The following is a 27,634-nucleotide window of genomic DNA, read 5'->3' as shown; positions in this document are numbered from 1 at the left end:
AAAACCTGGAGGTTCCTCTCTCTTTTTTTGTATGTACAGTAGACACATCAGCCTTCAGTGTAATCTGAGTTGCATCTCATCACTTCTAACATCTTATTGGTTTGTTTTTAAACCTTTTCTGTTTATTTTCTCTTGCAGAGAAGTGATTGTTGTCCCATAGAAAGCAATTCAGCTATCCAGGATTTTAGTGCATCTGACTGGGGAGTACCGTGTCTACCAAAACATTAAAAAGCAAGAGCAAAAAGCAGGAATTTGTCATCTTTATAACCTGGATCCTACTTCATACAAAAAATGTGTTGGGGTTTTTTTTGTTTGCAAACATTTTAAATATTATTCATTCATTTTATTTATATGCCACTTTTGTACCAAAAAAATGTAGAACATGCTCAAATAGGTTTACAACAAAGAAAACAGGGCTACATTTCAAACAAACATGACAAAAGCAATTTCATAATAACATAGCAAAACAGTAGCATAGTAACAATTTCATAATGACATAGCAAAACTATAGCAAATACAATAACATACAAAAAGCCACATTTTGATACTGTGTGTGTGTGTGTGTGTGTGTGTGTGTGTAATTGATTACTTAAACAACATACAGCATCCAATAGCAAAAATAACCAGGGAGCTTCACAGTTTCAAACCTTAGTCCTAAAAACACACCTCTCATGATGATGCTCACAGTCCCTAAACTGATATCGTTTATTTTATTGTAACTGGTATTTAAGACTGTTCTGCAGTAAAGCTTTGAAGCACATTCTTATAGTAGAAGAAGAGGATTTTGGATTTGATATCCCGCTTTATCACTACCCTAAGGAGTCTCAAAGCAGCTAACAATCTCTTTTTCCCTTCTTCCCCCATAACAAACACTCTGTGAGGTGAGTGAGGCTGAGAGACTTCAGAGAAGTGTGACTGGCCCAAGGTCACCCAGCAGCTGTATGTGGAGGAGCAGGGAATCGAACCCAGTTCACCAGATTACAAGTCCACCGCTCTTAACCACTACACCACACTGGCTCTCACCACACTTGTGGATTGAATTCATTTCCACACAAGGTCCAGATCAGGGATTCCTCTTAACAACAGACACTGTGTACATTGATCATTCTAAGGTTGTTAATATATGCTTATACATTGATTAATACTCATTTAGTAACTATGATTTCCCCTTCATGGATCACTGCCTTGCCATGGTGAAGGGGCTTGAAGAACTCAGAGAAGCTATGAACTACGCCGAGCAGGGCACACAAGATGAACAGGTCATAGTGGAGAGTTTTGACCAAACGTGATCCACCTGGAGGAGGAACCAGCAAGCCACTCCAGTATCCTTGCCAAGAAAACTCCATAGACAAAGACAACAGGCATATAAAAGTTATGACGCTGGAAGATGAGCCCCTCAGGTCGGAAGGCGTCCAACATGCTACTGGGCAAGTACAAGTAGATCCAGAGCTGATGAAGCGGCTGGGCCAAAGCCGAAAGGAGTATGTGGATCGAGAACTCCCAGAAGTGCAAGCTGGATTTAGAAGAGGCAGGATTTAGAAGAGGCAGAGGAACCAGAGACCAAATTGCAAACATGCGCTGGATTATGGAGAAAGCTAGAGAGTTCCAGAAAGACATCTACTTCTGCTTCATTGACTATGCAAAAGCCTTTGACTGTGTCGACCACAGCAAACTATGGCAAGTTCTTAAAGAAATGGGAGTGCCTGATCACCTCATCTCATCTGTCTCCTGAGAAATCTCTATGTGGGACAAGAAGCTACAGTTAGAACTGGATATGGAACAACTGATTGGTTCAAAATTGGGAAAGGAGTACGACAAGGCTGTATTTTGTCTCCCTGCTTATTTAATTTATATGCAGAATACATCATGCGAAAGGCTGGGCTGGATGAATCCCAAGATGGAATTAAGATTGCCAGAAGAAATATCAACAACCTCAGATATGCAGATGACACAACCTTGATGGCAGAAAGTGAGGAGGAATTAAAGAACCTTTTAATGAGGGTGAAAGAGGAGAGCGCAAAATATGGTCTGAAGCTCAACATCAAAAAAACGAAGATCATGGCCACTGGTCCCATCACCTCCTGGCAAATAGAAGGGGAAGAAATGGAGGCAGTGAGAGATTTTACTTTCTTGGGCTCCATGATCACTGCAGATGGTGACAGCAGCCATGAAATTAAAAGACGCCTGCTTCTTGGGAGAAGGGCAATGACAGGCCTAGACAGCATCTTGAGAAGTAGAGACGTCACCTTGCCAACAAAGGTCCGTATAGTTAAAGCCATGGTTTTCCCAGTAGTGATGTATGGAAGTGAGAGCTGGACCATAAAGAAGGCTGATCACCGAAGAATTGATGCTTTTGAATTATGGTGCTGGAGAAGACTCTTGAGAGTCCCATGGACTGCAAGAAGATCAAACGCATCCATTCTTAAGGAAATCAGCCCTGAGTGCTCACTGGAAGGACAGATCGTGAAGCTGAGGCTCCAGTACTTTGGCCACCTCATGAGAAGAGAAGACTCCCTGGAGAAGACACTGATGCTGGGAAAGATGGAGGGCACAAGGAGAAGGGGGCGACAGAGGACGAGATGGTTGGATAGTGTTTTCGAGGTTACCAGCATGAGTTTGACCAAACTGCGGGAAGTAGTGGAGGACAGAGGTGCCTGGCGTGCTCTGGTCCATGGGGTCACGAAGAGTCGGACACGACTAAACAACAACAACTATGATTTACTTGTAGGAATTAATACGTAATCTGCCTGCCTTCCCCAAAGAAAAGCATGAAGAGAAAAGCTTGGCTGATTTGCCTGTCAAAGGAGGAATTGAAATGATCTTTCTAAACAGAACAGTTCATTTTACTTGTGATGTCTGTAGATGGCAGAAAAGCTTAGTGGCTAAGAAATGTCAGCTGTTAATGTTACTCACCTATTGACAAGGCACATTTGAAACCTTTTTTTTTAAAAAAAAATTTGCGTTATTTTAAGAACTTAGAACCTGCCTTTTTTTACCAAGTGAACTCAAGGTAGCTTTCAGAACACAACCAGAACAACGTAAACATCCTTGAATTGCAAACAACATAGCATAAATCAACCAGAAAGTGACAGCTAGAGAAACTTTCAGCCAAGTCCCTTTTTGGACATGACCATGAAAAAAAGTGGAATTGTCAATAGCAAAGAAACTGAGAACTCAGCCCTCGTGCATTGTTTTTGAAAGACTGCTTTTTAACACCAGTCACATAGCTGTGGGTGGAAACCAACAGAGGTTTGTAGACTCTCCTCAGCAATTCCTGTGACAAAGCTGGGTGTTTATCGTGCCACATATCACTGCTGATGTATCTTTAGCAGAACATTACTTTTAAAATATTGGGTGGTACAGCAAGGGGGAAGGTCAGGTTAAGGGAATCCCAGCATTTCTTTCCAGACAGACGCTACAGACACTATTGGATCAAATAAGCATTGCTAGACCAGAGCACTTCCTCAAGGAAAACAAAATAAGGGGGATTTGCTGTGACCCTGCTACACTCCTTTCTGTAACCATTTGCACCTAATGACATTTTCCCATCACCATACAAAAGGGTATATTTTCAACTTGATGAACAGGACAGTAGCTGCACAACCTATGAATACTAATGTGAATACAGCCTTTCTCCTTCCCTATGTAAATTACTTCACTTATCCTAACAGTGCATATTAAGTGAGTTAACCGGGTCAGTATTAATCATTGCGTGACACCTGTGTGTGCAACTGTAGGAACTCAGTTTGCTTGCCCTTCACTACTTGCCTGGGGTTGAAATCAGAATTTGCAAATGAGGAACATATTAGACAATCCTACTAGTATCTTCGAGGAAGAAAGGAGTTAAATAATTGGAAAAGGCAGGAAACTTGTTTTGCAGAAGCAATTTTAAGGGAAGAAATGCAGCTCAGTCATATGGGCAGCTAATCTAGAGCTCATTCAGATGACCAAGCTCTCCTAGGGTAGTTTGGTCAACATAATTTTAGCAAGTGTTGAAGTGAATTTTGTCACCTAGCAACTGCCAATATACAGTAACTAGTGCTAATTATTATTACCTGCGTTATTATTATTGTTGCTGCTGTTGCTGGTCATAAAACACTGTTGTTATGCATGGTGTTCTACAAACCTTAAGTAGACAGGTAAGAAGCAGCTATGAAAAACAGTATATCAGATGTACTATATGATCTGTTTTTAAGCTTTTGTGGTGGTTCTGTATTGGCTTCCTGGAGTTGGGGTTGGAAAGATACCCTGCCCAAAAGTAATATAGGCCTAATTTGAGCAAGCCACAATCCTTGTTTGGACACAATCCCGTAAACCAAGGATTGCGGTTTGTCGCATCTGCTCTCAAAGGAGCAGGAATAAAACTGGGGCAAACTGTTTGTCCATAGAATTATAGAGTTGGAAGGACCATGAGGGTCATCTAGTCCAAGCCCCTACAATGCAGGAATCTCAACTATACTACTATGACGTTCAAACACAGTCAATATATATAGCCTTAGAAATCTATTATTTTAAATGTTTGGAAAGCCCTTTTCAAAAAAGCTCAGAGGTGACAGCATAGTTCAACAGTGTGTGCAGGGGTGGAAGGGGCCTTCCAAAATAAGCAAAATGTTTTTAAAAGCTTTCCTTGTGCATTTTAATTCAGATTTGCTCCACCCCCATTCTTTTGCCCCTTTTGTGTCCGCATCGGACTCCTCCTTTTTACAAGACTGGCAGAATGCTTTAGAAATCCATAGATTTCCTTTCACGGAGTATCAGGAATGTTAATGCCAACATCTTACGACTCTTCATAGGCCATAATGTAGCTCATCCTGCAAGAAACTAAAAGAGTTTGCAAGATACAAATATGTTTAACATGACCAAACGGATTGAATGGGGAGAAAAAAAGAAGCCAGTCTTTTTTGGTTTCATTGGTTTTGTCCCAGCTCCCGAATAATAAATCCTTAAAAGCTTCAATATTGATTCAATGAAATGAATGGCTGGATCACTCTGGAGAGGCCCTAGCAAGTGGACAAATGCTTCCATGGTTACCCTGCGCTATGCAGTGTGGTTGCCGAGCATTGTTCGTTTCCTCCTCCTGCTATTGAAGAAAAATAACAAACCACAGGGAAGCGCCACACATGGTGCGTATAAAGAGGGAGCAACTTAAAAGATCAAGATCATTCTAGGCAGTCTGACGCGGATTTTAGATAGTGCTGTTTCTCCTAATTTTACTTTGTGTACACAAAGAAAGTACTCTGAGACATATGTTGCTCCTGGCCAAATTAAAGCTTTTTTTTTTTTTCATTTGCTTCAAGTGACCCCCCCCCCTTTTTTGCAAAGTTTTACTAATGACCACTTCAAACTTTATTTTTTTCTCACAATCAAAGCATTTCCAGCTATTGAAAAGTTTGCCTTTAATATTTTAACGTATTTTGTAAGAAAAGCCACTTTATATCATTTTATTAAAATGAAAAATCGAGCAGAAAATGAATGAAATATTGAAGCAGAGACAAAGAGGTAGTAGCATTCCACACTTTTCGTATAACTTACAGTGTTAATCTGATTAGGTCTTGTGGCGGTGGCATGGGAGGAATTATAATCGGACTGCATTTCAGTCCATGCACTCATAATATGCATTGGTCTCAATAAAAATCCCATGGGATGCAATCATGTTGCTTGGTGGAGTAAGGTGTATTGATCTGCTAGAACAACCTATTTGTGATGAAAAAAGCATATGAGGAAACCCAGTATATGTGTAGGACCACTGAAGCAACAAGAAATGCCAAGAAAACATGACATGTTGCTAGCTAATACAAATGGTGTGGTAATGTACTTATTTATATGTTATCTGCTAGGGCAGGGGTATGGACTCTGCACTCCTCCAGATGTAGTCCAACAGCATCTGAAGAACCACATGCTCTTCACCCCTGCCCTAGGGTCAGCTCAAACCTTTTGGTCACTTTAGCAAATGAGGCTCTCTCCATAATAAAAAAAGATGCAATAAAATAAATAAGTGTGATGGTGAGTACAGTGAGCTCGCATCTTCTGCAGGGATTACTTTCCTGGGATGGAGCATATACATTAAAATCGTCACATCACATCTGCATGAGCAATCTTAACTTCTAGACCCAGCACACCAAATGGGTCTTACCTTGCAAGCAAGGTGCAGAGCTTTTAAGCTCTCCTTGTTTATAAGGCTTTGGAAGACTCTCTTATGGGGCTAAGTCACCACATCTCAGTTTGTCACACATGCACTGGGCACCCACGGTGTGGGGCATGTCAGCGCTGCTGATTTCTTTACTATATTAATTCATGTTTCAGACCAGTTATCTTGTTATAACAAACCTTAACTACTTTATAGGTTGAATTGTTAGTTATTGAGAAAGTTGAAATGGTTTAGAGTTGTGGCAGCATAACTTATCTTGATTCTGCAGAATTGTGATAAGATCTCCTTGAGGACTATAATATTTATTTAAGTTTCAAACCATCAAGAACATAATAACCCTCCTGCGTCAGACCAAAGGCCCATTTAGTCTGGCATCCTGTTCTCTCAGTGGGCATCCAGATGCCCCCGGGAAGCTTGCAAGCAAGATCTGACACCGTCTGCATTTGCTATCTCTAGCAACTGGTATCCAAAGGTTTATTTCTTCCAACAGCGGAGTCCACACTGATAACAATAATGAAGAAGACTATAAGAGTGGCATAAGTTAATAAATAACTTCATGTGAAACACACCCACCAAGAATTAATTTTAAAACACTTAAGAAGTTTGTTATGTATGGTCTCTTTAAGAGTGTGTGTCCGTGCACACACATGGCTCATGTAAGATTCTCCTGCCCAATTTCACAAGATCTCTCTCCTCCCACCACAACCCCATGCTTCACAAACCACAGTGCTTAGCAGGTCCTTCTAACCCACTGAACAGGCTTTTCTGGGGAGGGTACAGGGGGCTGGAGAGAAAGCTTGGCGGAGCAAGCTGCCTTTTGCTTACATTACCTTTGGATACAACCCAAAGTATTTAAACTGCAATAAAGACATACACAGAAATATTAAGTAACTGACACCTTGACATCCTTTCAAGGGCATCCAAAATTGCCACGTTTGGTAGCTGGCTTGCTGCACCTCAAGGTAGGGCTGACTTCATTGCCCATTTGTAGATGCAGAAGTTTTGCTGTTTAAAAGAAATAGGCAGTAATGCTTCTGAGGACCAGTTGCTGAAAGAGAGTGCTCTCGTTCTCTTGTGCTTGTGCGTTTCTCATAGCAGTGGAGAACCTTGGTCTCAAATTTCAGTGGCACTCTGGACAACGCCAAAATTTAGCACCCTCCTGCCTCTCACCTTCCATTATACATCATTGTTGTGACGCTGCCTGCAGTGCCCCCAAGGAAGTTTGTCCAGTGTGACTGAACCACTCACACTCCCCTAAATCCATCCCTCCTCATAGGTATCTGGTTGGCCAAGGTGAGAAGAGGATGCTGGAGCAGATGGGTCATTGACCTGATTCAGCAGGCACTTCTTATGTTCTTATAGTATTATGTGCCATCTCCACTCATTTCACTTAGTTTAAACACTAACCACTGCATGGAGCAATTAGGTTTTGGTCTCAGAATCCAACGAATGCATATTTTATCCTGGTGCTAAGCAAAGATTTCTTTAAGATATTTCTGCTGCTGAAATGTTACTTGATGGAAATGCTAAAGGAGGAAAGAGTTGTCTATTCTCCTTCTTTAGTTTCTCTTCTAAAGTGTAAAAGAAGTTGGACAGAAGCATCTGTTTGCAAAATTGATTAATTGGTTGTGAACTGCCCTGTGATCTTCAGATGAAGGGTTGCAAATAATAATAATAATAATAATAATAATAATAATAATAATAATAATAATAATAATACTGTATTTACTCAAATGTCATGCACACCTTTTTTGGCCAAATTATGTCTTGAAAATTAGGGTCCGCATTAGATTTGATGGAGCATTTAAATTTGCCAGCAAATACTTTTTTGGTTTCAAGGTTTTGAAAATTGAGGTGCACATTAGATTCGTGTAAATATGGTAATACTACTACTAATAATATATCGAACATTCACGTTTGTATTTGCTACTACACTGTATTGATGTTTAACCACTTTGGAGATAGCAGAGAAAATGTAACAGGTGGGAAAGAAGCAATTATTGCTAAATCCTCTCCATTGTCTGGTAAGTGGCCATTGCTATTATTCTTTGACTATTACAGTCTCACTGTGGAATTCTGTTTGTGGTTGGCAGTGTTGTGAATTCTTCTTCTCATTCTTTGCAGATAGTTACAACATAAAACTTCCAAAGAGCTTGGGAACAACATGCCCTTTCCTCACCATTATATGGGTTATTGTGACAAGTGTCTAAGAACTGAACACAAAACAATCCATTGTATTTATGAAACATCCTCTTTGTAAAATGTCCACTGTGCTCATATTCTGAACTGTGCTATCCTTCAGAACCCTTATTTACAAATTCACTTGTCTTCATTGAGAAAATTTCTTTGATATCTATCACGTAACTTTCCTTTGATATTGGGCACATAACTTTCCTGCCAAGTCCTTCACAACAAAGACAAATTATTTCAATAATATCTGCCAATAAAGTCAAGAAACTGCCTGCTGTATAATATTGAAGCCATCCAAATACCCTTCTTGACAGAGGAACATTTCTTACTTTTCATCATCAGAACTCCCTACAAAACACTTTCCTTTTAATAATTTGTCATTTAACATTTATCACTATTGTGAAATCTGCATATATCATGTTGTGGGCTATATCACCAGTTTCTTGGGAGCCTATAATGCACAGAACATGGCTGGTCACTCATAGCTATACAGGGCTGGCAGTGACTTTTGGATTGCTTCCCACAACCTTGGTACCTGCATGCAAAGCGATGTATATTGGCATATAGTTGTTCTGTGTTTGGTGTTCATGCTCTCATAAGACCCCCTGGGATGAAATTCAATGGCACCCTTCTTTTGGACCACCCGCACTCTGCTTCACAGGATCTTACACCAACTTTTTGGTACAATGCCAAGGCTTGTGAAGTTGTGCTGGAAAAGCAGTCGCTGCACACAACCCTGTGGTGTTTTTTTATTATTATTGCTTAGCACATAACCTATTAAGATCAAGCAGTGTTAGTCACTCTTTCCTTCTCTAAGCTCCTTTCCTCCGCCCACGTTTTTCTTTCAAGTCCCCCTTGTCTTCTGTCTTCATTCATGCCATGCCAGTAAAAGGAAAAAGGCAAGACTTGAAAACAAACAAACAAACTGGAGGCCGCTGCTGCTGCTTTCACTTGTGTTTTGTCCTCCTCTGAGGCATTTTTCAAAGTGTGCAGCTCAGTACAAAGAAGGAAAGGGAATGTCTAACCACACAATTAGGACCTATTCTTGCTATATCTTCTGTATTAACAACAAATTTCTTTTAAAGGCGAAATCAAAGCTGAGCTGGAGGGGACAAATTTTAAAGCAAGATGAGGCCATCTAATTTTCACCCTTAAGATCTGTAGAGGTTTAAACCGCTATGCAGGCAGCATGTGGAGTCTTCAGGAATGGCTTTGGAGTGCCTTGTGTCAGGCAGCAATAACCTTTCAGACAGAAGGGCAGGAAGAAGAGGTTGGGGGATGATAATGACAGGCTCCTGTTGACACTGACCAGGCCTTGTCTGACATAAAGCAGTTGTCCATCTCAGAAAAGCAGCAATGTAGTAGAAAAATCACTGTAAACACGGGCACTGTTCCTCAAAGAGGAAAGAGAAAAATAAAATTGTCGTCGTGAGGCTGCATGTAGTATTGCTTCTATTATCACCAAGAATAATAAAACTCACTGAATTTGAGGAACTTGGCAGAAAGCCAACATTTAGCAAAAAGAGTCTTGTCAATTTAATTTTCCTTTGCTGGACCAGTTGCAATATAAATGCACTCACTCGCAACGACATCCTATTGATAAAAATGTAGCGTATGTCTCAATAAACATTAAGATCAGCCTGATACTTTCAAGACAACAACTGGAGAAGCCTCAGATACTTTGTATCATCACATTGTTTTTAAGTGGAGAATGTGTGTTCCCAATCTCTGTTAAAAAGTCCTAACACGTTTTTTAATGGCATAAACTTTTAAATTTTGTTTTGTTTTCTAGGGGAGGGATTACACAATATGCAAGCAGAGGTGGTTGCCAGAGTTTTACAGGCAGTCATCAAAACAAAAATTAAATTGCAGACTTTGCAATCTAACATCCACTATTTCTTTTTGTCAGGGTTCTTAATTGGTTTTTCAACGATACACCTTTTGCATAAGGTCACAGAAGAGAAATTTAATAAAACAAGAAATACAAAAACAAACAACTCCCCTCATGCCAGAAGCGATTCAGTTTTTTCCTGTCAGAGAGTGGCGCCATCCAGCAGGGCCCATACCTGTCTCACAACTGCATCCCATATGACGAATGAAATAAGTCCATTGGCCGGGGTGCCAACTTGAATAAAATATTGGGGGTGGGGGGGCTTTCCAGGTAAACCCCGCCCTGCATAATCGATCACAAGACAGGACAACATTGGAATGGCAATGCCCCTCAACTTTGGGGAGCCGAAGGGGCCCTGGCCTCTGGGCTCCTATGACACTGACTGAACTACCTTGCTGGAGAACCACATTTTCCTTAGGTGGAAAGTAACACTTGAAAGAAAGAAAGAGAGAGAGAGAGAGAGAGAGAGAGAGAGAGAGAGAGAGAGGTTCCTGGAACTAAAGTCAACTCCTGAAAGAATATACAGTGGTACCGTGTTTCTCAAACGCCTTGGTACTCAAACAACTTAGAATCCAAACACTGCAAACCTGGAAGTAAGTGTTCCTTTGCAAACTGTTTTTGGAAGCTGAACATGCTCCATAAGAGTGTTACGCTTCCAATTTGAGTGTTATGCTGAAGTCAATCTGTTTCTGCTATTTATTTTGAGTTTTTGTTTTTGCAGCTCTTTTTGTTTTGTTTTCGTGACTGTGTGGAACCCAGTTCAGCTACTGATTGATTGATTGATTGTGTGCCTGCAGTACATGGTTTATTGCTTTCATTTTATGGATCAATGGTCTCGTTAGATAGTACAACTCATGTTAAACTGCTGTTTTAAGGGTTGTTTTTAAAAGTCTGGAACGGATTAATCCATTTTGCATTACTTTCTATGGGAAAGTGTGCCTTGGTTTTGGAATGCTTTGGTTTTGGAACATACTTATGGAACAGATTAAGTTTGAGAACCAAGGTAACACTGTATCTAGAGTCTCTGCAACACACACACACATTAATACTGGTGGTCAGGGGTGCCAACTTGAATAAAATATTGGGGGGTCCCAATAATTGATCACATGACGCAGTGCATGCACACCATTTGAATGGCAATGCTCATAAACTGGGGGGGGTGGCCCCCTCAAAGACTTTATTGGGGGTACTCCTCTAGGAGTTGACTCCTATATTGGTGGTACTTTTATTTTGCAATAATAATAATAATAATAATAGTACTGTCACTTGGCAAGACCTGAGGGAACACTCTGCACATGCTCAAGCGCCCTCTTCTTTCCTAGATGACTCCCTTTTCCAGGGCTGCTGCTGAATCCCTTTGAAAAGCCCCAGGCTCAGCTCAGTCCCAATCAAGAAGCCTTGATGCCGTCGGCGCGAGGGAGGGCGACTCTTCTTCCCGCCTCGCCTGCGGCCAGTCCCCTCACGAAGGGGCCGCGGGGTGGGTGGCCCCCTTGTCTCCTCCCAGCCGCCGCGAGAGCTGAGAGGAAGACGACGACGAGGTGGAGGAGCATCAGGAGGAGGAGGGGAGGGTCCAGGCTGCAACGCGCCCGTGAGCCGTCGGAGGGCTGGCCATGACGGGACGCGGCGGCATGCCGGCGTGAGTGACAGGGCGCGAGCGAGCGGGCGGCTGGCTGGCGAGCGAGCGAGCGAGTCCACGGGACGCCCATGTCCACATCCCCGGGTCTAGGTAGGTAGGTGCCTCGCCAGGGCTCCCGGCCGGCCGTGGGAAAGTTGCCCTCCTTTCGCTGCGCTTGCAGCACCTGTTGCTGCCGGCGAGCTCTTCTCAGCGTTTTCCCTCAGCGTTTTCCCGCTCATCTTTCCCCTCGCGCTGCACCCGGGAAAGGGTCCCGCCTCGCTTTGCCGCCCGGGAGCCTCTTACTTGGGAGTAAACGGGCTTTCTCGGGTTTCCTTTGCAGGGGACGGTGCCGGGGCTCTGAGCGCCGCCACGAGACCCGCAGCGCCCCAGTCCCCCTTTCGCCATTGCTTTTAATGGGTTGCGCTTTTTCCTTGGGAGCAAAGCAGAGGTGCTGCCTCACTGTCCTCCTCCCGCCCTCAATTCTCTTTTTTAACGCTTTTCCATGTCTCTGCCTTGTAAAATACTCTTTTTTTTGGGGGGGGGGGGGGACAACCATTCGAAGCGATGGTTTTGCATTGCTAGCTGTAAAACAATAACTTAAAGTCAATGCAAAACTACCCCCCCCCCCCAATTCTAAGAATGGTTTGCTCGGCTTTAAAAAGTGCCATTGCTTTGCATGGGGATTGGGCAGGCTTCTTTCGTGGGTGGCATCCGACGCATTCCTGCACAGAGTAGACCCTCTGAAATCAATGGGCTTAGGTTAGACAAAGCTAGCTGAAGTCCATTCGTTTTAGTTAGTTCGGCTTCTTTGGCTACAATCCATAATGTTTAATTATACATTGCTCAGATGTGGAGCTTCAGCCCTCCTGTTGCTTTAGGTCCCTCCTGCCATGTAAATACACCCCCTACATGCTATGATAAGGATCTGTGGGGGAGCATGTGCTTTATACATAGAGATCATAGAGTTGGAGAGGTGGAAGGGACCCTGAGGATCATCTAGCAACGCAGGAATATGCAACAAGCAGGTGAATAATAAAATATAGAACAAAGAGCATCTACAGATGAAATTCTTCCTCTTTTTCACATGCAGTTTCCATTCTTATCTAGAATGCAACAACTCAGAAACAAGGTATTAATCTGGAAATGCTGAGAAATAAATCATTTACACAGAGATCAAGAACATGATGTTAAGTGACTGTAAGGTTACAATCCTATATACACTTACCCGAGAGTAAGTCAATGAGCTAATTGGGGCTTACTTCTGAGTGAGCATGTACAGGACTGTGCTGTTGGTTTCAGTGGAAAATAAGCATGTGCTTAACCCCCTTGAATGAAATTAATGAAATTAATGGAGCATGTAGTCCAGTACTGTGTATTTTTACTCTGAAGTAAGTTCCACTTAGGTAAGTGAGACTTACTCTCCAGTAAATGTCTATGAGACTGAAGCCTTGTAATCCTATGCCTACTTGCTAAGAAGTCCCATTGTGTACCAGACCACAGGTACTATGAACGAAATATTGTTTAAAGTTGTTGTCAAATGTCTATGATTCAGTCAGTAATTCTTTCACAAATTTGTACCTTAAGTTGTGAAATAAATGTATTATCCACAATGACTTGGGCTTATCATGTTTCACTTTCCATATGATAATAGGTTTGAACAATATGATAACTGACACAAATCATGGTGTTAAAGTTGCCATTGACTTAAAAAGTGAGTAAGGGTTTTTATTAGTGTTAGCAAAATTTCTGGTTTTGAGTGCTACAACTTTGGTCAGAAATTGCAAGTACAACTGAAGGCAGATGACAACCTTTGGAAGTTGTGCATGTGTTAGAGTGAGCCTAATAAAATGTAAGCCTTGGTTAAGTCTTTGTGCACTTTCAGGTATGGAACAATTGTGGACAAGATTATAAGTGCTTTTGACCTGTTTTTTAACAGCAAAAAAAGCAAGCACATTCTAACTTCATCAGTAAAAGAAATGAGACTCAAAGAGCATTTAAGTCAGGCTGAATTGTGGCCAGCAAATGTATATAGAAAATATTTCCTTCAGTCTTGCAGGGCTAATGTTACTCAACTGGAGATGTTGGGAGCCAATGTCATTTAATGTCATAAAGCCCACCAATTTATGAAGAAATGTGAACATGTGATATTGTTTAGAGAGCTTATCAGATACACTTCAGTTACATTACTTGTATCCCATTACTTAGTTGAAAGTGGCTACTTGGGTGAGTAGAGTTAAATGTCTCTTGGCTTGTCAAGATGTACACAAATGGGATTTGTAGAATTATTCGTCTCTTAAATTATTGGTTAAAATTTTTGAGAAATAATTACAAAAATTCCCATAATTAGTATTGCTTCCACTGTTCAAATTCCTGTTTGAGTCAAGTTATACAATTGTTCAAGAAGAAGAAATAATGAACTTGTTAAGCCTTGTACTGTGCTGAGTCCAAATACTGATTTGTGCAGAGTCCAAATCACTGGACACGTGTAGGTTTACATATGTGAGCACTTCTTACCTATTTCAGTAGCACTTCTGAACCAATTTAGTTTTATTCTATTTTTTAGGTAAGGCTGAAACTAAGAAAGGGCATGTAGTGTATCATAAATAGTTACACTGAGAACATTACCTCTGTTTACATTTGAACACCCTGACTGTCCAATTCAAGTTATATACCAGATAAGAATTTATTTCTTTGTTTCAACTCTTCTGTCGAAAGTAGACTTTGAGGGATATAGAGACAAACAGCTTTTTATTCTAAAGCTAAACACCACTTCTATAAAGCGGAGGGACTGTCAAATCAGGTAACTGTAGAGATCATTCTGCTACCATAATCCAAATGAAGACACTCTATGTAAATAAAGCTACACTTACATAAATAATCCAATTCCTGGATGTCCTTGCATGAGAAATTCAGCAGTGTGAAAATCTTTGTTGTGCTTCTTCAGGAAAAGTGGAATTCAGCTTAAGAAGGCTTGAATGCCTGAGAGCTCATTTTATATTAAAAGTGCTAAAAATCCTATGGCTGCTGCATAAATGGAGTAATAATAGCACATTTGGTCAAGCACTTGCAAAGTGCACTGAAACTTGTAAAGACGGTTTCAGTACATCAGCCAGTTCATATGTGAAATAAATTTATTTACAAAGTAAATGGTGCTGCTGCATTCCTGTGACAATGCAGAATAGGTTGATGTGCTGTATACACACAACCTCTTTGATTGCTGCAGGTTTTGAATATAGCAAAGAGAATAACAAACGTCCCTGAGCTGAAGTATGCTAAATATTGGGGGGTGAGGAGAAATATGCTCCACCACATTCAATTACATTAAAATCTGTTTGTGACCCTGCCGCTCATTGGATTCAAGAAGCTGGCCTCCTTTTCCCCAGTTGCTTCTCCTAGGCTGATCTTGTACTGCTTTAGTGGGGATTTAACATGGCTCTAATTCAGCCATCTGCTATAGATTTGGCAGACCAAAGCAATCTGAAGTATCGGTCAGAGCTTTCTCACATGTTTGAAAGTTGAGGGAAGGGACTACCTTTCTGAATAGATTTTGAATCCTTCTCAGCAAGACAATGGTGCAGAGAAGTGGGGGGAGAAAAATGCATGTAATTCCCATGAAGCCAGAGCCACACTGTCTGCCCTTAGCGGTCCTGAAAGGCAATTAGCATTTCAACCAGCCAATTTGGTTACATGCAATGAAGTACTTGGGGGTTTGTAATTTGCTTTCCTCAGCTTGGTGCTGTTGAGAACTAACCCTTGTGTAATCCTCTCAAAGTACTTTTCTTTCCAGCATGGTTATTGTTGCCGGTCTGAAATAACTCTAATCAACAAAGAGGGTTCCTTGTCTTGAACTCTAGGGGTGCCATGGGGCTGGGAAAGCAAAATACTTAACTAATAAGTGAATGATTATAATGATTAAATAGTGGTTATTAAATGGTGGCTTAATAAAGCTTTTAAAAAAAATCAGTACTCAGGGCAAGATAATAATGGGGATGTCTTCCAGTCACATTTTTTCAAGGCTGTATTTCCTTTAGTCAGTATCTGGTCAGGATGCTGTGCTCTTGAGACTTCAAATCAGAACTGGACAAATGTGGAAATGTCCTTTGTACAGGAGATAAGAGAAGAGGCAAATATCTACTTTCATCAAAAGGATGGAAACGTAGAATAGATTTCTGTAAGTGCATTCTATGAAAATCGGAAAGGAATATTTTTTGTACAATGAAAGCATGGTTGAAACAATGAATAAAAATGGATATGCTACTGTAATGTTGAGTAACCCTAGAACTCTCAAATACAATTGTATGGTATTTAAAATATAATTTTATGCTGCCAGACTAGGCTGAGTAATGTAGTGTTTGGTAAGCGCATGAATATACAGGGTGGTTTTTATGTGTTTGTTCCTTTGGAAGGAGCCACCATGCCGAGTAATATTAATTCTTTTGAAAGTTAATCCTGTGCTGTGTTCTTCTGGTGCATAAATTCCTATGTTGTGCAGGATCACTGCACAAAGTGGGGTTTTTTGGTTTTTTTGGAGTGGTACTGTAGTCTCCTTTTGCCCATCCTAAGGTGAAGTCTTACAACTGCTGGAAAGTGTAGTAATCCCAAGGGTATCCCCACCTCCCATTTTAGCGGCAGAGGGGAGCCAGAGAGACCTGCCTGATTTATCTCACAAGGGATGCCACAGCAGTCTCTGCAGGTACAGCCTCAGAGGAGCTGGAATGCCCAAAAAGCAGGGTATAAATATGCTGAGTAAGTACATTTAAAGTACAATGCTGCCTAGTGTTAAACTTTCCTTATACAGTGGTACCTTGGGTTACATGCACTTCAGGTTACATACGCTTCAGGTTACAGACTCTGCTAACCCAGAAATAGTGCTTCAGGTTAAGAACTTTGCTTCAGGATGAGAACAGAAATCGTGCTCCGGCGCCGCGGCAGCAGTGGGAGGCCCCAATAGCTAAAGTGGTGCTTCAGGTTAAGAACAGTTTCAGGTTAAGAACGGACCTCCGGAACGAATTAAGTACTTAACCCGAGGTACCACTGTAGAAGCTAGAATGGCACATGCCTCTGAATGAGGCAGAATTATTGTATTCTGTTATAAGCAAATCTGTTGAAATTGTGACAGAACAGATGTAGCCATCAAAAACTGTTTCCATTCCTGGACTTTCAATTCTGCTGTAATCCATAAAACAAGTTTTTATTTCAGTCACATTTTATCAACTACTAATTGGACAGTCATGGATGGCTAATGTGAATGGTGTGTTATTTTTCTCATTCGAAAACATAGTTACCTCCACCTTCATGAAAAAGCTGCAACACAGACACAGTCAGTTGTTATCTAATGTTAACAAGAGAACATGATTTCAAACAGCTCATATCAGCTTTTATATATCTCCATCCAGCTGTTATTTGAGACTCCTGATATAATGTTTTCAACTGAGGGTGAGAAAGCTTATGCCCTATAACCACATATGTAGTGGTTAACAGTGGGAACTATGAAGGCCAGTGGCATAGCGTGGGGGGTGCAGGGGGGGCCGGCCACACCGGGCGCAACATCTGGGGTTAGGGCAAATCCACAGGTTAGGAGGCGCAAATCCACGGGTTAGGGGGGCGCAAATCCATGGGTTAGGGGGCACAAATTACTTGCCTTGCCCCGGGTGCTGACAACCCACGCTACGCCACTGATGAAGGCTTCTGTGTTTGCAGTTTGTAATGTGTGAAGTCATCTTTCATCAAGCCAGTTGACTATGACAAATGCCTACCAAGATAATGTCCATAATATACAGTGAGGTGTTAAGTTATAAAACTTGCGTAATTTTGACCTGAGCATTTGAAACCTGCATTTTGGGAGGGACATTTGGATTTTGTTTTTTGCTTCATTTCCCTTGCAGTTATAATGGAAGGAGTCATCCTTTGCACCTAGTTCAGTATTGTTCATTTTTGTTTTGTTCAAGTGAAAAAGCTGAAGGTGGTCTAGAAAAAAGACACATGGTTTTCCATGGACAATCCTGCGGGTGAATGAGAGAGTCTGCAGCCTGTGCTGGTCTTGCAATTGCTCCTGTCAGCTACATGGATGGGTATTTTGCTTATTTATGTTATATATGTTCAGCCCTTCAACCCAAAGGTTCCTAGGGTGGCTAGGGGATCAGTACAGTTACTTAAATCACAGAAGGGGACTGGATCGGGCTGGTGGCCTGGATCCTGACATCTCCCAACTCCAGTGGACTACTTTGACAGGTGGGTGGTACACCCCCTGTCAATCACCCGACATCACCATGATTTCACCCTGCATAGTGGAAAGGAAGCATTTCCCTATACACTTCTGACCAGCAGTGGCTGCAGATCCCTCTTCTTTTGCCAGGCTGTTTGACTTCATGTGCTCGAATTTTTTTTTAAAAAAAACTGTTTTAATGTACTGTATTTCAAATTGTTATGATCCGCCCTGGGCCTTGGGAATGAAAGACAGGTAATAAATCACCTTAGGTTGGTTTTTATTTCCACTGTGCGAGACCCTACTTTGCATCATAACCATTCACTTATATAAGCAAAAGTAAAAAGGTGCCATCAGAGTCAGGGCAGTGTCAAACCTTAGAGCAGAGGTGGGTGCCTTTAGTCCTTCAGATGGTGTTTGACCCAATTCTGATCAATCCCTGCTAGCATGGCCAATTAGCTGGGATGTTGGGAGTTGTAGGCCAGTAACAGCTGGAGAGCCACTCTTTCTCTAGTCCTGCTCTAGAGCATGATGGAATGTTGAGTGATAGACATGGGACTTGCACAATGTACATTATTTCTGAAGAGCATTGCACTAGTTCTAGTCCATAATTGCAGAAACAGTTTTCATCATGGTAATTTTCTGCTGGGGCGAGTTAATCATGATATTACTGGGTGCAACAGAGAGTTCTAAATCTTATGAATTTATCCTTCTTCTTCCTCAAGCAACGCTTTTGTAGTTTGTCCTTTAGCGAATGCTGAATGAGTTGATACGTTCTCTTTCATAAATGACATACGCAAATTGTGAATTGTTTGGGAAATCAACTAAATCTATTCTTTGGATTGAATAGTGCAACCTAATTGTTAATAACAGTGACAGCATTGAATATTCTGTTCCAGGGGACAGCTACTATTAAAATAAAAATGAAGTTCTGTGTATTTAATATGCCATTAATGACCAAATCAAAGCTTAATCTGAACCAGTGTTACTCTCAGAACCTTTTTTTAAAAAAAATAAATCAGAGAGATTCTCTTTGGAATATGTGACATGCTGGGTGCAGGGGGATGGTAATAATGAAACACTATGCCTGTTTTCTGCCAAAGGAGACATAAAAAATTCTAAGAAATGTATTTCATGCTTAGACTGAAATAAGTCCCACTGAGAGACTCAGCTACAAAATTAGAAGCATTGTTTTACATCCTCCATGAGAAAAGTTGTTGCAAGATAATTTTTATTTTAATATCTGTTCTCAGTTCATTTGAAGGGAAACAGTGCATGTAAAAATGGAGAGAGTTATTATTTTCATTTCAAAGAACAGAATTGTGTATATGAACTAATTTATATGCTTAACTATTTTATGATATTGGGTGACACTTGCAAGACATTTTTTTGTTTGTCCAAATGTTATTTTTAAAAACATCCCTGGCTGAAATGATTTTGTGAGGCAATTGTTTGAAAGGTTGTTTTAATATACTTTTTTGTAAAAGCAATTTATTGTACAAATAGATGTAATAAGGAAGAATTCTTGCTAGGTGAATAATTGATGATATGATTATGAGACTTCTCTTGTTCCACAGGAGTAACTTTATAGTTTCAGAATGCCCCTTAGCAGAGGTAATAGAATTCAAGTAACTCTAAACGCTGTTACCTTGCTCCGTAAGGATCATATTTTCGGGATTATTTACTTGAGGCACACACCGTGGGAAGATGCTTGCTTAGTCTATACCAAGGTAACTGCCATAGTTAAAAGGTCAACAGCACCCTTAGTTCATAATGGATCACGCCTGTATTTGTAAAGCGAGAGGTTGGTTCAGAGTTTACTAAAAGTACGCAAAGATGTTCATGTTGAAGTTGTACACTTGGTAAAACATTTGTGCTCTGGGGGCAGAACCAATATGGCAAGTTTGAAATAAGCTACATTTATTAACACTCATTAAAATGATGTACTGAGGATTTCAGTTTCAGCAAAACTATCAGGATTGTTTTGATTCCCCCCCTTTTAATCCTGTTATTTGCTTTCTAAGTTGTTCTGATTCATCTCTTCAAAATATTACATTCTAAAATTGTTGAGTACTAATGAGCATCAATTCTAAAGCATCACACCCTCTTGAGGAGTCATAGAAACAACTAGGTTGATGTGACCAGTTGCTCTAGCATTGCATCTCAGACTGTGTTGCTTCCCAGTGTTGCACAAATAGAGATTAGAAGTATACTCCCAGATATTTATTTACTCCCCACACCACCACTGTGAGCCCCCCCCCCCGGATCACCAAGCACTCTCCATTATAGTTTTTTCGGTGAAATATGAAGGAGTGTCTCCACTTACATCACTCAGCCCGGACACTGAGATTCAGCTCCAAGGGCCTTCTGGCAATTTCTCCACTGTGAGAAGTGAGGGTACAGGGAACCAGGCAGAGGGCCTTCTCAGTAGTGGCACCCACCCTGTGGAATACCCTCCCATCACATGTCAAACTGATAAACAACTGTATGATTTTTAGAAGTCATCTGAAGGCAGCCTTGTTCAGGGACGTTTTTGTTTTATTGCGTTTTTAATATTTTGCTGGGAGTTGCCCTGAGTGGCTGGGGCAAACCACCCAGATGGGCAGCATATCCATCCATCCATCCATCCATCCATCCATCCATCCATCCATCCCCTACTGTCCCTTTTACATGTTAGGGGCATCACCAGGGGAGGCTACCTATCTAACACAGGGTAAGGTAAAAGGGACTCTGCTATGGATATGCCCTCTAAATGCATGGGTGTTGGGGAAGTGATAGTGTGTGTGTTGTGGGGATCAGATCAGTAGATGCAGCCCTTCTCTCCCCCTCATGCAGTTGTTTGAAGGACAGTGCCCAAGTAGGGCTTAGGTCTACTACTCATCAATTTTATTTTCTTGCTTATTTGGGGCATTTCGACACACCTTGCTATGTGTGCATTGGATTCCAGGTTTAGGCTGCATACTATGCTCACTCAGTAGGACTTCTTTTTGTGTAGATATACATAGGACTGTGCTGTTAGTGGCTTAACTGTAACCTGTGTGTATATAAAAAAACTGCAACAATTGGTTTAGATTCTTGCTGTTGTTAATTTGTAGCGTTTTACTCTGCAGAATTTCTAGTATGCTAGTGGAACATGCAGTCAAGAGTGCGGACTTCTCATTGTCATCCCAGAGGGACTTTGGCTGTGTACACATTACCAGCTTAAGTGCAGCTAGGTAGTTCTTTTCCTCAGTTCAAATTGAGGGTGGCTTAAGGGGAAATGTGTCAAACAACAATATTTTATAATAAATAGCAAGAAAGATATGGATTGTGGCTAACTGCTGTGTATACACTGCTTCCCCAAACAGCAGTTAGGTCACAGTAAAGGGAGTGTGTAAACAGCCTTTGTGGCTGTGAGTGGACACCCACAGAGGGCAAGCTGTTTTCAAGGAACTAAGCCCATAAATTGACATTGGCTTTTCTTTTGCCTTTTTTGGTGTTGGGTAGAACCCTGAAGTTTCTCAGTCAGAACTGCAAGCTTTTGCAAAGCTCCTTTGTAATGCTGTTTTTAAATGAGCTGCACCAGAAGTGCTCGAATGTCCAGCACACCTCAGGATATGTTTTAGTCAGGAAATCTCAGTAGTTGCTGTCAAGTCCAGAGATGTCCAGGGAAACTGGCCAGAATGGAAGCACAAATATGACTTCAGTAGGCCCGTTAGTTTTGCCTTGTCGAAGCATGATGTGAAAACACTTATCATATCCACATTTGTGTTTCTGTCCTTTCTTTTCAGGGATGCCCTCTGCCTGTTCACTAGTTACATTCCTTTTAGCACTTTCCACCAGTTTTATCTCTGGAGAAACAGAAGTAAAGTTCACCGGACAAACAGAATTTATTGTTAATGAAACATCTACCACAGTTATACGTCTAGTTATTGAACGAACAGGGGAACCAGTGAATGTTACAGCAATTGTAGCGGTAAGAAACGTTGCTAATCTGCTTTTTCGTTATGTCAAAGTTATACACTGAGCATTAGCTACAATGAAAACAAACAAACAAACCAGATGAGTGTTTTTGGATGGAGCGGGCATATCCATTTGTTCTTGGAAAACTGGGGAGAAAATTGGTTCCTTACTAGATTGAGGACCAGCACAAACACCATATGTTCTACCCCACAGCTGGAGGCAGTATACCTCTGATTGCCAATTGCTGAGAATTGCAGGTGGGGAGAATTATGTTGCAGTCAGGTTCTGTTGGCAGGCTTCCCATAGGCATCTGGTTGGCTTTAGACTAGATGGGCCATTGGCTTGATCCAGCAGGCACTTCTTGTAATCTTACATAGGAAATGTACTATTGCAGCAATAAAGTTGCTTGTTTTAATAATGGCACAGGATATGTATTGGAGCAGAAGTATTTAATTGTTTTTGTTGTGTGCAAATTGCAGATTCATGGTGAAAATACAGGTGACTTTTTTGACACCTACGCAGCAGCATACATATCTGAGGCAGAAACAAACCGAACTGTGTACATTTCTGTGTGTGACGATGACCTTCCGGAGGCTGATGAAACATTCATATTTTATTTGACATTACAGGTAGGCACTAATTTTTCTGACTAAGCTGAGGTACATGTGTGGCCTTAGTGGAAGAAGAGCTGCTCTTTCCCATGTTGTTGGTCTAGGCCAGCCATCACCATCCTGAGGCCCTCCAGGTGTTTTGAACTATAGCTCTTAGTGCCAGACAGTTCCTGATGAGAGTTGTAGTCCAAAACAGTTTAAGGGCTCCTGGATAGCAAAGACTGATTGAGCAAAGGTTCTTCAACATTTTAGGTATGCTTCAATGTTTTAAAACTTTGGTTAGGTTTTGAAGTGAAAGGAAGAAGGAAATACATCCATATAAAGAGTTGGGGAACAAGGCAACAAGCTTCACATCTGAAAATATAGGCTTTAGTGAAGGGGCAGGATCCATTAAAATGTAAATAAATAATCTAAAACATATACATAATGACTCCTGGAATTATTTTTGAATACTGTTGTGATTTTCATGAAATGTATCAGCAAGTAGAGCTGTTTAAAAGTTAGTTTTCAGATACTTGCCATCTGTAAACTTATCAGTCACTACTGACTAAACACAGTTCTCCTTCCCTTGTAGCCTGGTCCTCCTTTTAAAAGAATCGTTCATTATTTTGTTAGGTGAAATGGTTATTTGATATTTTTGTGTTTGAACTTGTAATAATGCCTTTCATTTATTATTGATGATTGGCATTTTATGGGCGAGCCTCTGAACATTCACGTTATTTCCAGCCACATTCTCTAGTTGTTGTTCCCGGGCTCTTCTAAGCAAATAATTTCAGTATAGAAGCACATATTGTATAGCAGCTTAAAATTGCAGAAATGTCCTTCTAAATTAACACATGAACTATAAACTCTGAGAGCAAGACAGGGGCCTTCTGCTATAGTTGTAAAGTTGCAATTAAAATATTGTATGTTGAGTCTGTTAAATTCATCGAGTTATATTGTGCTTATGGTGGTGAAATCTCAAACTGGCTGAGATGGTGTGATGTCATGGACTGTTCACAAATGGCTTAGGGAAATTTTCAGTAGTGGAATGTACTTGTTGGGACGTAAATAAAAAGTTGTTTTCCTGGGGGAGCAGGTAGGAGGAGCTGTGTGGGGCAGGCTGAGGACCTAAGTGGGAAGAGGTCTCAGGAAGTATGAAATGGATAGACAAGAAACCCACAGGCAAGGTTACTGAAGAAAGCTGACAAAGTAATATGCTGCAAAATAAGAACTCGAGAGAAAGGCTAACTGTAAGAAACCATTAAGCAGGGGATTTTTTCCCCTACCATTTAACTCATTGCCAGAGGCGAGTTTAGGGCAGTGAGGCCAGTTCCGCCACACTGGGTGCCGAGCCTAGGGGGCGCTGCAGGGCATTGCAGCTATGACATAGTGAATTGAGCAGAATGGAAGGCAAGAGGCGGAAGCGCACCAAATTTTGGCCTTGCACAGGGTGCCTGCCCTTGCCCAGAAGCATTTCACTGTGCCAGGCTGCTGTTATAGGAGACAACTGTATCACCCTGAGGCAGTGGTGGTGGGAGCTGATTTTATTCCCTTGTTATTGTCTGACTTTCCGGCTAGTGTGTCTAATCCATTGTTTTAAAAGTTTAGCGAGGTTATACTATAATAAATTTGTTAGTCTTCCATAATAATGTTCTACAATAATGCAGCCATTGCAAAACCTACCTTTCTGTGTGCTCCTCTCCCTTGAGGTAGATGACGTTGCTAAGAGGATCATCTTGGTCAGTTTTAGAATACTTCTTCCTTCTTGTCGTCCCCCCCCCCCCGCCTTTTCCCTGTTGTTGTTCGGATTTGCATTTTCAATGAAGACAGGTCACTGAGACAGCTTCTGCTATATTTCAAACATGGAAGCAATCCTCATTGTTTTCTCATTTGTCTTCTCTCCCCTGTCCGCTGTGCATTACAAACAGCAAGTCCTTGTGATTTATGAATACTGTACAGTGAACATGTTATACAAAGATTTTTCATAATGTCAGTGTTCCTTTGTTTTATTCTGGTTCAAGATCACCACCAATGGACCTAAAAAGATCCCCAAACTCCAGATTCTTGGGTGAGGGTGGGGAACAGATGCTTCTCATGTAGCTCCTTATTGCTATGGCATCATTAATATTGTCAAGCTATGATTAATGATCTCCGAAGTTTGTGTCAAACACTTTGTTGTTTAACCAGACTGAGTCTATAGAATTTGTATCCCATGAAAAGTTAGTGCTTTTGGAGCATTCAGTTGACTTGAATACCTTTCCTTGGAATGTGTCATTAAAGAGAAATTCCTTTACCCTGAAAATAAACACTTTATTGAATACAGGGCCTTACTGAAACCTCCTTCCACCATGTATAGATTGACTGGTCCATTTACAGTGCACCGTTTTAATTTTCCATATTGTGTGCCTTGTTTGTTCTAGAATCCACCTCCAGGAGTAAAGCTTGGGTTGCCCAGAGCTGTATCTGTAACTATTTTATCAAATGACAATGCCTTTGGAATCATTTCTTTTGATATGGTATGTTTTCATCTTCTGTACCTTTTGTTATTTGAAATTGAATGATGGGGATATTTATCAGATGAACAATATAGACGTCAGTGGGGAAATGGACATCTTCCTGGGCACCTGTGACATAGTGGTTAATGAGTGAGAGTTCAGCTCTCTCCACAGGCATAAATGCCATAGGTTCCTTTAGATAAACTACTTTCTTTCATCTGTGGTTCCTTTACCTTAACCCCATTCTTCCTCATCATAATCGGTTCAAGAAATCCATCCAGTGAAAGGCTTTGACACTGCTCAAGTGATCAGCACATTTAAAAGCCCTTGGTGCGAAGACGTTACTTTTGCTGAGCAGGTTGTAGAGTTGTGTCAAAGCAGCCTGTGTGTGGACTCTGGTTTGTTGGGCTCATTATGACCTCATAGACTGTGACATTAGAGATGAGCCAGTGGCAACCATGGAGTTTGACACTTGGGTAGGAGATCAGGGAGCCTAATGCATTCCTAAATAAGCTGAAAAAAGTGATCAAGTATTGACTTCAGAGGAAATGGTAATAGGACAAAAAAAGTTGTACAGTCCTTTCTGGGGCCATTTATTGCTTAAGGTTTAGACAAATGAAGAATAGTGTGTTGTACTACTACTTGGAAGAAAGCACTAAGATTATTGTGAAAATGTTCTCGGTGAGCGTCCTAATCAGTGAAATAATTGTGGGTGAGTTGTTGTAGTTCTTTAAAAAAATTATTTTATCAAGGCAAGTAAGATAGCAAAGACAAACAGAATACAGAGGGAACAGAGAAGGGAGGCAGATAATTTGAAGACACAGTCTGCCATACTGACACATCCTCAGCTAGCTTTCAGTAAAATTCTTTAGCAAAACTTTCAGCTGTTGTTTTAATGTGACTAGATTAGCTGAACATCTATTTTAATAAGTTCAAAAAGCAAGATAAATAATGTAACACAAAAGCCTTTTAATTGGCTTGTAGTGGCCAAAATGTTTAAATTGAGGATACACATTTCCATATTCGTTCAAAACAAAATATTTATCTCTGTTGTCTTCCATGCCTTTGGTTGCTGGGAAATGAAATGCTATCAGTGGACCACTTCACAAATTGGATTAACTTGTCTCTGGAAGTCTGGGATTTAATGCCAGATTTGGCTGGCATGCATACCTATGGCACGATAAAGAAAGGGTACATAAAGAATTCTCCAACCATATTATTAGAGGAGCGTTGCTGGAGGTATGGAATAGAAATAAAAGACTGTTAGAAAAAGATACTCCCTGGTGGCTATCACCGATTAACATCATAACAATTAAAAAAATAAACATGGAAAACCAAAGATGGACCTACGAAGACCTCTTGATAAAATCGGATAAAGGTTGGAAAATTAGACCATATGAAGAACTAAAGGATAAACTAATGGGATGGCTTCAGTTTCATCAAATTAATGCCCTATGGAATGAACACAAAAAAGCAGGGATGAATGAGCAAAAATCCAAGTATCAGGTAGAAATAATAGAAGGGAATACCAAACTCTTATCTAAAATGTATAATCAATTATTGGAGTGGGATACTAAAGACGAAGAAGTGAAAGAGGTTATGATTAAATGGGCCATAGATTTGGGATACAATCTGGATTACGATAGGTGGGAGAAACTTTGGAGTAAAGACATGAAATTTACAGCTTGTGTAGGGCTCCGAGAGAATATGGAAAAGATGATGTACCGTTGGTACATAACCCCAGCGAAGTTGGGAAAGATGTATAAGACTGGAGACAAAACTTGCTGGAAATGTAGGAAAAAAGAGGGGGATTTCCACCACATGTGGTGGACGTGCGAGGAAGTGAAAAGATTTTGGGGCCTCATCTATGATGAATTAAAAAAGATCCTGAAATACACTTTTCCCAAAAATCCTGAAGCTTTTCTCTTAGGAATGGTTGGAGAGGAGATCAAGAAAGAAGACCAAACCATGTTTCAGTATGCAATGGTAGCAGCCAGGATATTGCTAGCGCAAAATTGGAAAACACCTAACATCCCAACTATTAGAGAGTGGCAAACTAAGTTATTTGAGTACATAGAACTTGCAAAGATGACACAGAAGATCAGGCATCAGAAAAATACCAAATTTATTAATGATTGGAACAAATTTATTTCATATACAGAAGCAAACTTAGGAAATATTAAAATCACAGTAGGTGAAGCATAAAACCTGTGATGTAAAGATAATAGCTGTAAAAGGATACTGCAGAGGATAACATCGGGATATAGCTCAAACTGTGGTGGAGGGAAGTCAGATTAACAACACAACATGATTTAATGGTTTTTTGTGATTTATTCCTATTTATGCATCTTAGTTTTTCTTCTTTTTCCAAAGTTGTAAGTATATTGTTTATTTTTTGGTTGTTGCTTTTTCTTTTTCTTTTTTCTTTTCTTTTTTGATATGTCTGTGATTTTGGATGTATTATATGTATTTTATGCTGGAAATAAAGTTTTTGAGAAACTAAAATAAAAAAAAAACTTGTCTCTGGAAGTTTGCATTTCTATGGTAACAGCCCT

The 27,634-nt window shown here is 40.7% G+C and overlaps 1 protein-coding gene across 12 annotated transcripts in view; it reads left to right on the top strand.

Moving 5' to 3' along the window:
- The first annotated feature begins 11,772 nt into the window (after positions 1-11,772).
- Positions 11,773-27,634, top strand: part of ADGRV1 (adhesion G protein-coupled receptor V1) — a 235,158-nt gene continuing 219,296 nt past the window's right edge. For 4 of the 12 annotated variants that reach the window (XM_077936227.1, XM_077936228.1, XM_077936225.1 and 1 more), the window contains exons 1-4: positions 11,776-11,955; positions 21,820-22,004; positions 22,471-22,620; positions 25,005-25,100. In XM_077936227.1, the coding sequence (XP_077792353.1) occupies positions 11,934-11,955; positions 21,820-22,004; positions 22,471-22,620; positions 25,005-25,100 (453 nt within the window). In that variant the 5' untranslated portion in view covers positions 11,776-11,933. Of the gene's footprint in view, positions 11,956-12,798; positions 12,870-21,819; positions 22,005-22,470; positions 22,621-25,004; positions 25,101-27,634 lie in introns of all 12 variants that reach the window. The other 8 variants (XM_077936223.1, XM_077936222.1, XM_077936224.1 and 5 more) reach the window with 6 other exon arrangements.

This window comes from Podarcis muralis, chromosome 11 (genome assembly GCF_964188315.1).
Source record: "Podarcis muralis chromosome 11, rPodMur119.hap1.1, whole genome shotgun sequence".
Taxonomy (NCBI): Eukaryota; Metazoa; Chordata; class Lepidosauria; order Squamata; family Lacertidae; genus Podarcis; species Podarcis muralis.
The sequence above is the reverse complement of the archived record's forward strand: the minus strand, read 5'-3'. Positions and strand labels throughout refer to the sequence as shown.